Source organism: Siphateles boraxobius, unplaced genomic scaffold (assembly GCF_051911475.1).
Source record: "Siphateles boraxobius isolate OS27281-9 unplaced genomic scaffold, OSU_SipBor_1 22, whole genome shotgun sequence".
NCBI classification, from domain to species: domain Eukaryota; kingdom Metazoa; phylum Chordata; class Actinopteri; order Cypriniformes; family Leuciscidae; genus Siphateles; species Siphateles boraxobius.
The window spans coordinates 27,379,666-27,393,526 of NW_027508833.1; the positions used below are offsets into that span (position 1 = coordinate 27,379,666).

Below are 13,861 nucleotides of genomic sequence, written 5' to 3' on the forward strand. Positions count from 1 at the left end.
TTAATTCTTTGTATTATTTTTGCAGGAACAAAACTGCGTCAGAAAACCAAAAACCAAGCTACACTGACACTGAAATTTAAAAAAAAAAAAACGGATTTGATGCTGTTTGTTGTTACTGTCAGGTTGTTTAAATTCATTTGCATGAGGTATAGCTTTTTGCAACATTTCAAAAATATCAAAAGATCTTTTGGTAGTTCCAGTGTTGTTATTGTTAACTAAAACTATTATATTTTGAAAAAATTTAATTAAAAAATTAAATATAAATATTAGATAAGCTTACAATAAACCTTCAAATTAGAACAATTGCCTGACCGAAAAAAATAAGTTGAAGTAGTAAAATTACTAAAACTAAAATGAAGCTAAATAGAAGTATAAAAAAAGCTATGATAAAAACAACAAAAGCACTAAATAACTAAAGCGTAAAATAAAAATTTGGAAAATACAAAGCTAATTCAAAATATGAACAAAGAGTATAAAAATAATAGAAGAATAACACTGGATGGTTTAAGCACTTTATGTTGTAATTATTTTAGAGGCTCATGCATAACAGTTACTATAAAACAACTGTTGAGTGAATCAACAGATTCACACAAAAAAATGATTGGGATATACAGGTAAAAAGTACAGGCAATATTTCTCTTCTTTACTCATCATCTGCAGACAAAGTCTTTTCAAGTTTCTTCAAGTTAGTTCAAGCTAGTATAGCGCTGACCTAACATTTTGTTTTTGTGATTGAAATTGAAAGGATAATTAAACCATTAGTCAGACCTGTCCAACTTAAAAGGTTTTGTTCATGAGGAAAACCATAAAATCACACACTTTGAGTTTCTCAGTTCCATTTAACCACAATAACAACCCAGCCCTAGTCCTCAGGCCTCACCCCTCATAAAGACACTAGCACTAAAACAGCCCAACAGTCTGGTCAGTCAAATTTAGAGTCAGTATTTAGTCTAATTATTTTTATTTTTTTTAATCAATTTTCTTTTCTTTTTTTGCATACAGCATCATAAATATATAGACCTACCACTAACATCTCAGACATGAAGTTTGTGTGCGAACAAGTTCTGTGAGACACATAGGCCTGTAAAATTCCTGGACTCACTCTCATCCATGAACGCTGCAGTCCGTGTTACCACAAAAATGTTTATCAGGCTTAATTCAAGCGCCTGTAAATTATGGCAGGAAGCTGAAACTCAGCACGGCCACAAGTAAGTGACTCTGTTTGATGCATGGTTTAATTATGGGTTCAATTAATTTGCTATTTGGATCATGGGGTCTGTTTACCATCAGATTCATAAATGTGATAGTTTTCCATAACAATGTAAATACATAGAAAGAGGCCCAAATACACATTCTTACTGTGTGTATGTGCTGGTTTGTGGTAGATAAGAATTAGTTTATTTGTCTTCCTGTGGGTTTTTATACACATTTAAATATAGTGGTACTTAAATGTTGAATCAGATGTCTCCTTTTACACATTTTTCAATATAGTTTTTTGTAGATGCTTAAAGTTTTGGGAGATTGCAAAGTTGAAAAACTTACTCCATTAAAAATTAAATTTTTGCTACTTTCTTTTAGCTACTCCACACTCTTTTCCTAAGTCTTCCTCTTTGTTCCCTCTGAAACATTTATTTTCTTAGTTTTATATAGCTGGTGAGAATTGGCAATATGTGAAGCAACTCTAAATAACAGCATCATAGTAGCTAATACTAGCCAGAGGTGGACAAACACAACTTTCTTACTTGAGTAAAAGTACAGATACTACTGGTCAAATATTACTCTGTTACAAGTAAAAGTTGTAAAGACTGATTTTTACTTAAGTAAAAGTACAGAAGTACTCGTTTTTAAAAGTACTTAAGTATCAAATGTAAAAAGTAAATGTCAATGCATTGTTTTATTATTGTTGTATGTAATACTTACAGTACCTTATGCCTCCAAAGCAACCTATAATACACCTACCAGTTAGTAGTATCTGTGGAATTAAGAGCTTTTAGAATGTTATAAAACCTATAGAAATTAACTAAACAACAGCCATAATCATCTTTTTTTAACACTCCTACTACCCCAACAAAAGAAGTACACATCTATGTAGTGCAGTAAAAAGTATGATATTTGTCTTTCAAATGTAGTTAAGTTAAAGTAAAAAGTTTCCAAAAAAAATTATAGATACTTTAACAGATACTTAAAAAGTGTACTTAAGTACAGTATTCAAGTAAATGCCTGGTTTTCTCAGTGACTCACTGCAAAGTTTTGTATCAGAATCAGAATCAAAATAAGAATCAGAAAGAGCTTTATTGCCAAGTGTGCTTGCACACACAAGGAATTTTCCTTGGTACTGAAGCTTCCAGTGCACATGTACAAATACAGATACAACAAGAAACATAGTAATACAAATTCTACAAATAAAATTATAAAAAACATGAAAATACTATAAAAATATATGGTCACAGTTGGGTTTTGTCAGAATAAACATTTACAGATTATGAACATATTTACAGTACTTTGTATAGTATGAATAAATATAAATATAAATATCACCTGAATTTTTAAGATATTGCACTAAATAGTGGGAGTATTCCACTTACAGGCATATGCCTTGGGAGATATGTTAACTGTTCAGAAGGGAGGCCTGTGGGAAGAAACTGTTCCTGTGCCGAGATGTTCTTGTGGCCAGTGATCTGAGTCTCCGTCTTGACGGTAACAGTTCAAACAGGAGGTGTCCAGGGTGAGTAGAGTCTGTGGTGATTTTACTTGCTCTCTTCCTCACTCTGGAAGAGTACAGGTCCTGGAGGGTTGGCAGGGGGGCACCAATATTCCTCTCCGCAGTCCGGACTGTCCGTTGTAGTCTCCTGATGTCTGATTTGGTAGCTGAACCAAACCAGACAGTGATGGAAGTGCATAAAACAGACTCAATAACGGCTGAGTAGAACTGAATCAGCAGCTCCTGTGGCAGGTTGAACTTCCTCAGCTGGCAAAGGAAGTACAGTCTCTGCTGGGCCTTTTTCACAGTGGAGTCAATGTGCTTATCCCACTTCAGGTCCTAAGAGATGGTAGTGCCCAGGAACCTGAATGACTCCACTGCTTCCACAGTGCTGTTCATGATTGTGAGTTGGGGAGTGCTGGGCTGTTCCTCCTGAAGTCCACGATCATCTCCACTGTTTTGAGCGTGTTCAGCTCAAGGTTGTTATAACTGCACCAGACAGCCAGCTGTTCAACCTCCAGTCTATAAGCAGACTCGTCACCGTTTTGGATGAGACCGATGACAGTGGTGTCGTCTGCAAATTTCAGGAGCTTGACAGTGGGGTCTTTAGAAGTAAAGTCATTAGTGTACAGGGAGAAGAGTAGTGGGGAGAGAATGCACCCTTGGGGTGCATCAGTGCTGATTGTGAGAGTCTTGGATGTGTCTTTCCCCAGTCTCACTCGCTGCTGCCGGTCCGTCAGGAAGCTGGTGATCCACTGACAGATTGAGGATGGTATGGAGAGCTGGGTCAGTTTGGCTGTGAGAAGATCAGGCATGATGGTATTGAAGACTGAACTGAAGTCCGCAAATAAGATCCTTGCATAAGTCCCAGGTCTGTCGAGATGTTGCAGGATATAATGCAGTCCCATGTTTACTGCATCATCCACAGACCTGTTTACTCTGTAAGCAAACTGAAAGGGATTCAGCAGGGGTCCAGTGATGTCCTTCAGGTGGGCCAACACCAGTTTTTCAAACGAATTCATGAGCAAAGACGTGAGAGCGACAGGTCTGTAGTCATTAAGTCCAGTGATTTGGGTTTTTTTGGGGACCGGAATGATAGTGGAGCGCTTGAAGCAGCAGGGAACTTCACACTGCTCCAATGATCTGTTGAAGATCTGCGTGAAGACCGGGGCCAGTTGGTCAGCGCAGGCTTTTAGACAAGCAGATGAGAGGGCCTGAGGCTTTCCTAGTCTTCTTTTTTTGAAGACTCTGCTCACGTCCTCCACACAGACCTTAAGCTCAGGTTGGATGCTTGGATGTTGTTGTGCTGCATTTCTGAACATTCTCCCTGGTTTCATTGTCTCTTGGTTCTTGGATTTTTGCCTCTGACACCTGCCTGCATCTGCCTGTATGTTTGGACTGCCTACCTGTGTTTTGACCTGTTGTCTGTACATTTGATAACGTGTCTGGATTGCCCCATTATTAAAAGCTGCATTTGGATCTCAACCTTGTGTCTCAGAGCAGTTCGTAACAGAAAACTTCACCATGCACAGATCCAGCAGCCGAGTAAGACCCAGACTCACGGTTGAACCAGCAGTTCAACTTATCTGTTTACAGCAAGGTAATAGACCACTCGAAGGACCACACCCGAGGCTTTCTGAATCTGGCTAGTCTCACAGACTTCCCTGATTTTGCACTCATTGACTTTTTTTTGTTATGGAAAAAATTAATGGTGGCCCACCACGGTCACCAGCATCTCCAGCCATAATGATCGTTAGTCCTGTGTTTCCATTGCCTTCCCGTCCTGAGGTTTCTACACCTGAGCTTCATGTTATGCCTGCCGAGACTGAGCTTCACGTTAGTCCTGCCGAGCCTGAGCTTCTTCATGTCAGTCCTGTCGAGCCTGAGCTTCTTCATGTCAGTCCTGTCGAGCCTGAGCTTCTTCATGTCAGTCCTGCCGAGCCTGAGCTTCTTCACGTCATGCCTGCCGAGCCTGAGCATCTTCACGTCGAGGCCGCCGTGCCTGAGTCAGCTCCGGATGATACAACGCTGATCAGCATGCCCACGGCTTTTTTGATGTGTGTGGGCAGAACACACACCAACTCCATCCCCTGACCCCCTCAGCCAAGATGGCCTCCGCCCTTCCAGAGTCTCGTCCCGTCCTGGCAGCCTTTCCAGAGTCTCGTCCCATCCTGGCCATCCTTCCAGAGTCTCGTCCCGTCCTGGTCGCCCTTCCAGAGTCTCGTCACGTCCTGGCCGCCCTTCCAGAGTCTCGTCGCTTTCTGGCCGCCCTTCCAGAGTCTCGTCACTTCCTGGCCGCACTTCCAGAGTCTCGTTGCGTCCTGACCGCCCTTCCAGAGTCTCGTCGCATCCTGGCCGCCCTTCCAGAGACTCGTTGCTTCCTGGCCGCACTTCCAGAGTCTCGTCACTTCCTGGCCGCCCTTCCAGAGTCTCGTCGCTTCCTGGCCGCACTTCCAGAGTCTCGCCGCTTCCTGGCCGCACTTCCAGAGTCTCGTCGCGTCCTGGCTGCCCTTCCAGAGTCTCGTCGCGTCCTGGCCGCCCTTCCAGAATCTCGTCGCGTTCTGGCCGCCCTTCTAGAGTCTCGTCGGATCCTCCCTGGACGCCCCTGCCCGGCCTACTCCGCCCTGAACTCATGCTCTGCCCCGGCCGACTGCTCAGCCTGCTCTGCCTCAGTCTCCAGGTCCGGTTCCGCTCCACGGGCCTGACCATCCATCCCGCCCCCGGGTCCGCCTCCGCTCCACCTCCCTCTTGGATAATTTTAGGGGGGCTACGTAATGGTCACCAGCTGGAGTGCCCTTGAGAGCCACCAGAGGACACTCCACATCTGACTGTTGTCAGTCCCGCACAAACTACATCTCCCATAACTCACTGCCTGGACTCTTCATCCATTATCACATTCGCCTGTGTCATTATCTTGTTTAGCGGTTTTCTCATTCACTCACTGCGAAGTTTTGTATGTTGCGCTGCATTTCTGAGCATTCTCCCTGGTTTCATTGTCTCTTGGATTTTTGCCTGTTTCGTGGATTCCCTTTTTAACTCTGACCCCTGCCTGTTTGTTTGTTTGTTTGTTTGGACTGCCTACCTGTGTTTTGACCTGTTGCCTATACATTGGATTACTTGTTGGGATTACTCCATTATTAAAAGCTGCATTTGGATCTCAACCTTGTGTCTCGGAGCAGTTCGTAACACCACCTCAGGGACCCCGTTGTAACATCCTACAAGGTAAAAAAAAATATTTTTTTTGCCATTTAGTATGAATATGTTAGCCTTACTGTTATCTATAAGCTTGTGTGCTCCAAAACAATGACAAAATTTGCATTTAGAAGAACAAACCCAAATTTGAAAATGAAAATCAGGTTGATGTCAGAATCCAACGTCAGATTGATGTTAATCTCCAACGTTGAACAGATGTTGTATTGTGGTAGAAAATGAAAATTGGGTCGACGTCAGAAAACCAACATCATTCGGGTCAACCCGACTTTCATTTCCAACCAAAATCATGTTGAGGTCAATCTGACGTCAACCCGATGTGGGTTTCAGACGTTAACCCAACGTCGGCTTCTGACATCAAACCTACGTTGGGTTCTGACGTCAATCTGACGTCGGGTTTGATGTCAACCCGACTTTCATTTCCAACCAAAATCCAACGTCTGCAACCAAAATCATCCCCTGACTGACGTTACTACTTTCTACTCAAGGACCTTGACAGAAATTTAGTGGAGTAAAAAGTACAATATTTGTCTTTCAAATGTAGTGAAGTTAAAGTAGAAAGTTTCCAGAAAAAATTATACTCAAGTAGCTAAAGTAGGTTACAGATAGGCTACAGATACTCAAAAAGTGTAGGCCTACTGTCACCCCCCCTTTTGATAATTGACATTAAAATGCACTATACAAACGTAAATGGTTGTAATTCAAGAATGCTTTGGAATACAGACCTAAGTTTGGTCTTGTTTTAAAGAAAACAATCAGCAGATTATTACTGAAGTGAAAGCACTTCAATAAATTAAAGTATGAAAAAGTTATGGAAGTTATAATTTACAGTAAATCAAATATACTTTATTAATATATTTCTTTTAATATAAAATAAATATTTTACAAAATATTTTTACTATAAAATTGCTATAAAATGAAAGCTATATATCTAACCAAGTGGTGTTCCAAATTTCAAGTTGATATCACAGAAATTGAAGTTCCCATGAGATTTTGTTTAGGCGTAGTACCAAAAATAGCCACCGGGTGCCATTGCATTCCATTGAATTTAATTGTATGCAATCTGCTGTAACAAATTCATAAATTTCTGTCCAAATATCACTTCTGTCACTAAATATGGAACCTTGAGACTCAGACCTTTCTGACAATATGTGTTTTGTCAATATTAGAAAAGATTTTGATAATAAATTATGAAAGATGATGCCCAAAAGGGGAGGGGCCTAATAAAAAAATACCATTCCTATGGTAACTCAACATCCAATTTCAAAACGGTTTTCGCAGGATGAATTCTGAGTTCTTAAGCTTTCAAATGATACCTAATTTATGATAACTACTGAAATATGTGATATAATAATAATAAAAAAAATATTTATATATATATAATATATATATATATATATATATATATATATATATATATATATATATATATATATATATATATATTATACTTTTTAGAGGACTACTTACTTTACTTTTTAAAATATAATTTTATCTTTTTTATTGACAAATACTAGATTCTGTTTTATGATGAACTTTTAGCATTAAAACCCAAAGTTTCAATTATTAAAAGTGTGTGCGTCGACTTTTTGTGACTAAGGTCCGAAACTCCTGTAATGACGTCGATTTTTTGAGGCGCACTCTTGTCAAAAATTCATATATTACTGTTCAAACATAATTTGCAAGAAAAAAAAATTAGGATTTAATAGTAGGCTAATATAGCGAAGTAAAGTTAGATATCCCGTATACGGGATCGTGACAGTAAGTAGCCTACAGTAGGCTAGTCAAGTAAATTTACTCTGCTACTGTTCACCTCCGATTCTAGCTAATATTAATACCACTGTTCTGTAATAGTAATAGTTAACTTACAGGTATTGAAACTGTTACAGCATTCCCTGGCCTCCCGAGTGCATTGCGTCATCAAACGCCTCATTTGTTTTAAACATTTAGCATGGTGATCATACTTTCCCATGTTGTAAAACTATGGCTAATTAGTAGGCTTATTAGACATCACAGTCGTCAAAAATGGCAAACACAATTACAGAAAAATCCTAATATATCCCATTATAATTTAAGTTTTTCATCGGAACTGTTAACATAGGCTAATGTACGTTTTTGTGAGAGGTAGCCTAGTTTCACTACAATTTCAAGATCTGAATCTGAGAGATCAGTCTGAGAGAGTTTCCCCACATCCAGACCAATCGCAGCGCTTGTTGTCATTGTGAAGTGTGCGCGTGGAATCCAGTGCGCTTTTATAAACGCTGCGCCAGCAGAAACTCAAGAGACGCGCATTGTACTAGCTCCCGCGACGCACCAAATTTACACAGCTCGGTCCAAAGATTATCTCCGCCAGGAGGCAGCTCGGTTGGTTTTAGAAGAAGACATTTAAAGCCGCATAATTCTCAATTGACATTCCTTATTTATTTAACGTTGACAAATATGATTTCGGTAACTCTGTTCTGCATCTGCGTCTTGGTTACATCGTTGCAAGCCGATGCGCGCCTCAGTAAACGGTATGTGGTCGGCGGATGTCCGAGTCACTGTGATAAGTCCATGTGTCCGACAATGCCGAAGGACTGTCCAACAGGGCAGACGATGGATCACTGTAACTGCTGCGTGGTGTGCGCATCCGGAGAGGGAGAGGCGTGCGGCGGGGTGGGTAAGCTGGGGGACCCGGTGTGTGGAGAGAGTTTGGAGTGCTCCGTTACCGGAGGAGTGGGCTACTCCGCTACCGTCAGGAGGAGAGGGAAACACGGAATCTGCGTGTGTAAAAGTAGCGACCCGGTGTGCGGCAGCGATGGAGTCTCCTATCAGAACATCTGCGAACTGAAGCGGGTCAGTAACCGAGCGCAGAGCCTGCAGCAGCCGCCGGTGCTCTTCATACAGCGGGGAGGGTGTGGGGCGGGTGAGTACATCATCAAATCTAACTGTGCACACTTTACATGTTCGTTTAAACTCTTTACATAGGTAGGCCTACATCATTTAAATGAGCAATGTCCACCTTAATATGTAGTTAATTTAACTTAGACAAAGATAGATAGATAGATAGATAGATAGATAGATAGATGGATAGATGGAATGATGAACTGATTGCATGAAAGAGAGAGTCCAGATGTTGGCAGCAGATGCAGATCTTTGCTGGATGTTATATTAATCATCGTCTGCAAAACACCCATTTTTATGATCGTGACTTATTCCTTTGTAAACCCTCTTGTTTGAGGATGTTGCAGTAACAGAAATTAGTTTGAGTCATGCATGGGTTTATTGAGCTATTCTTGCTACATTATTAAACTGAGTGCTCTTTTTTGTATACAGTATGTGTGTGTGTGCTCTCAGAATACAGTTACACCTCTTAAAATGAAGCCCCTCACATCTTACTTTGTGTTTGTGCATATTTGTGTTAGATAGGTTTTTAGAGTTGAATTTGAGCAGGTTGCAAGGGGTCTGCTTTTATGAGATAGCTCTTTAATGAAAAAGGTCCTTTTTTACGTTGAAATGTGGTCTCTCTTTATCTTTTTCCTAGCTTCTTCATTATTCCTACTGAAAGAGCCTCAATGTATTCATTTTGGCACACATTGAAACTTAAATTGTGGCTGAAAGTGGATAGTTGCCTTGATCTGGATAGAGGATTTGTGATAGTGAATCATCACACACTTTTTGGCTCACAAACACTTCTTGCGTCAGCTGTTGAGTATCAGCACTCCGAAGCCTCTTCTTTAGAAGTTTAAATATTAAGGATATGTTTGGCGTAACCAATGACATGTGTCCTGTCTCTGCATATTGGACTAATAAAGGCTCTAAGCAAAGTGCCAAGCTGTGAGAGGTCTGTGGCTTCCAAGTCCTGGCCTCACCTAAAGAAAACACACTGTGCTGCAGAGCTCATGATGTCATTTGCATCTGGATCTGAAGGCCTGCCTGCATCTCTGCACACTTTTCCTTCGTTGGCTGCAGATTTAGGTCATTATTGTGAGTCTTATGCATTCAGCAGGAAAAATATTTTTACTGAAGCAGAAAGAAAGTCATCTAGACCCTCCTGCAAGACCAATGTTTTAGCCTGTTTTGGGTTTTTCATAAATGTGATTGAAGGAAATGGCCTGCACACGGTTAACCCAATGAGAGGAATGGGACCTATGCCACCAAATGCTTTCTAGACTCACATTGCACCTTGAGCTATTATATTAGCACTGTTCTAAAACACTGTTCTGACATGATTTGAAACGCTCTGCAGAGGCAGCAACTCTACTCATGAACACCGCAGTACTTTAATAATCATTAAAATACATAGTACACATGCATATTGTGTAAAATAGCACATTTTAATTACACAGCTATTTTTTTAATCTAGTCTAATGTGAATTGAATAGAATGTTTAATTGACACTTCTCATGCTTTTTCTTCTTAGTCTGCAATCTTGGGTTTATTTGTTTGCTGCAATGTATTTAACAAATAACCTCACCTATCTCACCGCGAAGGATATATGCTTTAGACTTTGTCTGATATTAGGCATCTTAAAACATAGCATGATTAAGTTTTGTTGGCAAATCATTGGAACATTTTATATAAGGTGTGAGAAAAAGGAGTTAGAGTGAGAGGAAACATGTTTGTAAATGTGTGTTTTTGTGAGAAGTTTATTAATATTGGATCTTTGGGATCAGCTGTAATACTGAAATCTCTACACAGGCCCTGCCCTGAGCTGAAAAAACTAGTGGGCAGTGTGTGTGTTTAAGTTTATGTCACTGTGTTCTCTGTTCTTCTTTTGCATGGTTTTCATTAAAGCTCCAGTAGGTAGCTTTTGTAAACAAATATTTGTTAAAACTCTCATTATGTTCTGAAAGTAGAATATGAGACAGATAATCTGTGAAAAAAATCAAGCTCCTCTGGCTCCTCCCTGTGGTCCTACTGCCATTTGCAGAAATACACCGCTCCCGGTCAGAAACAACCAATCAGAGCCAGGAGGAATGTCTTAGCAGTGTCAATCACGCTCCTGTACGCGCTGATCACCCCTCTCTTGCACAGCGCGAGCGCGTACCGTCGTTCGTGACTCTCCTGTTCAAACTCGTTCATCCAAATGAACGAATCTTTTTTCGAGTCATTTCGTTCATTCAACGAACTAAATGACTCGAAAAAAGATTTGTTCATTTTCAACGAGTCTTTTTTGGAGTCATTTTGTTCATTCAACGAACAAATGACTCGAAAAAAGATTTGTTCATTTGGATGAACGAATTTGAACAGGATCACGAACGTGCATCACAGAACAGAGCAAGGCGAGCATTTGTGCTTATAAAACTTAAAGTTTTTTATTTATTTTTGAAATGACCGATCGTTTCACTAGATAAGACCCTTATTCATCGTCTGGTATCGTTTAAAACCCTTTGAAGCTGCGCTGAAACTGTCATTTGGTCCTCGAAACGTTTGTGTCCTATTGAAGTCTATTATATGGAGAAAAAGCCTGGAATGTTTTCATCAAAAAACTTAATTTCTTTTCGACTGAAGAAAGAAAGACATGGACATCTTGGATGACATGGGGGTGAGTAAATTATCAGCAAAAGTTTTTTTTTAAAGTGAACTAATCCTTTAACGTTATCTTAGTAGCTATAACTTATAGAAAGAGTGCAACCTTATAAAGTTACATGTATTGCAGAATTCATAATGATTTGAGGACCAAGTTTGTAGTCAAAGTATGGGCAGGCCATAGTCAATGTAAAGCATATTATTGATGTTTATTAGTGAATGTTCCATAACTGTTTATAATCCGCCGTCATCGGTGGTCCTGCTTACTAGCCTTCGCGTTCACGGCAGGCTCCGCTGTGGGGGAGGAGCTGTGGAGGGAGGGCTTTAGTGCAGCAGAGAGCAAGGGGGTTGGACCTGTACGTTGTGCTTGTTCAAATTTTCAGGCTAAGTCAACATTTTCTCAAAACTCCCTACTGCAGCTTTAAGGATTTAAGGATTTGTTTAAGATTTGTAAAAAATTTAAGGCTTGTTTCCCAGAGTGTTTTGTATGTTTTGTCTTGTGCGTTTGTTTGTTTTCTGCTGGCAATTTTACATTTGTTTTATCTTTGTTCTTGCTCACGCCAGTGTATTTGTGTGTATGAGGATCCAAGAATCACATAACCAGAGCATTACAATTCTCCCAGGATGCACACACTCAGCATATCAGGCTTTTAATTGCTCTTTGTGGTACGTCTGTGCAGTGATTAAAGTACTTTTATCTGTTTTTATATGTTGTTTGTGTTTGTTCCGTGGTTTTCATAGGCACCCAGAGGTTTGTCCTGTCCAGACTTCTGCAGATTTGTTCAGTAGCCTTACAAATGCTGATGAGGCACATATTTCTCGAGTCTCTGACTTCTCTTACATTCTCTTTCTCTTTCTCTTTCTCTTTCTCTTTCTCTTTCTCTTTCTCTTTCTCTTTCTCTTTCTCAAATCACATTTCACTTAAAAAAAAAATCATTAATAAAATAAAGCTTCTAGTAATGGGAATTTGACTTAATTTACATCAAGGTAATACACATTTTTTTACTATTGTTCACTGACTGAATTTTTCACTGACTTTTATGCTTTACTTCGTCTCTACTGTTTTATATTCCACTGTCACTGTCTCCACCAGTCTGATTTATGTTCACCCATCCCTATGTATATTTTCGGACTCTTTCCCTCACATCCTGCTGCTAACTGCAAAATAATGAATCACAGTCTCTCAAATCCTTTACTGATGACCTTTCTCCAAAACTCTAAACAGCAGTGATGGTATGCATGTTGAGGTTAAAGATCTCATCCTTTATTCGCCTCATTGTTCCACTAATGTGTATTGTTTAAATTCTGAGTAAGGTTTTGTTCTTTGTATTTATGTATGTGCACTCTGTTTGTGCAGAAGCGGTCTTTGTTTAACTCTTTTCAATTAGCATGTTATAAAAGGCATGTTTGTTTATGAGTCCAGTCAAGTGCTTGAACTCTTTTTACTTATATTTTACTTATACATACATGTGGATGTTCCGTCTAGGAATTAACATATCTGAGAACAAGAACAGACAGGCACGTAAGTATAAATGAATTCTGTTATGAACGAGAAGGGACTCATTATTAATGTTTCATGATTCGTCATATTAAGTGATGTCTTTCTCACTGCCCTGGAGCTTAGAGCTTCTAATTTTCCTTAAAATCCTGCCATCTCTTGCAAATACATTTTCTCCAGTTATCTTTCTCCAACAGCCACCTCTCCCATAATCTCTGTGCGTTTGTAGTGTAATATAGGCCAGTAAGACTTTCCCACAATAAGGACTCGTTTCCTTCTCTCTGCTCACCTATAGGCCTCGACTGAACTCAAATAAACACACTTCTCGAGTCTGAAGCCTTCACAAACCCCGCAGAGAGGCCTCAGACAGAGCTTGCACAACTGTAACTGGACACCATAACTAAAACTCGGAGCCACAGGCATGATCACTTCATGTTCACAAGGGTTTTTGTAAAGTTTTGTTAGCATTGTGGTAGCCATGATTGAGCTCTCCCTGAACAGAGCAGAAACTGTTTCAGAGAATAGAATAGAATAGAATAGAATAGAATAGAATAGAATAGAATAGAATAGAATAGGGCCGGTGTGCTGACATTTCATCCTATCGGTTAGATTGCCCTACTAGGGCTTACTGCGCATGCACACATCAATATTTAATATTTATTTTAAAAACATTTGCATTATTTTAATGGTAGGTTTAGGGTTGAGGTAGGTATGGATAAAGCCTCGAACCACATGAATATGATGGTGGTAGCACAATCTGATAGGTAGCATTTTTCGTTGTCGATTTGTGCTACTTACTGTTTTAATGGGAGGTAGCAAAATCTGAGAAGTTAGGACAAATCGACAGAACACCGGATTTACCTCATGTTGTGATGTAGGCAAAAAAAAAATTGGCCCCCCAATACCAACCTATATTGTTGCTGTTCAGCAGAAACCTCAAA

General features: G+C 39.9%; 1 protein-coding gene across 1 annotated transcript in view; it reads left to right on the forward strand.

Moving 5' to 3' along the window:
- Window positions 1-8,176: 8,176 nt before the first annotated feature.
- htra1a (HtrA serine peptidase 1a) overlaps window positions 8,177-13,861 on the forward strand; it is a 37,440-nt gene continuing 31,755 nt past the window's right edge. Inside the window, exon 1 of the mRNA XM_077239405.1 lies at window positions 8,177-8,816. Coding sequence (XP_077095520.1) covers window positions 8,351-8,816 — 466 coding nt within the window. The 5' untranslated portion in view covers window positions 8,177-8,350. The remainder of the gene's footprint in view (window positions 8,817-13,861) is intronic.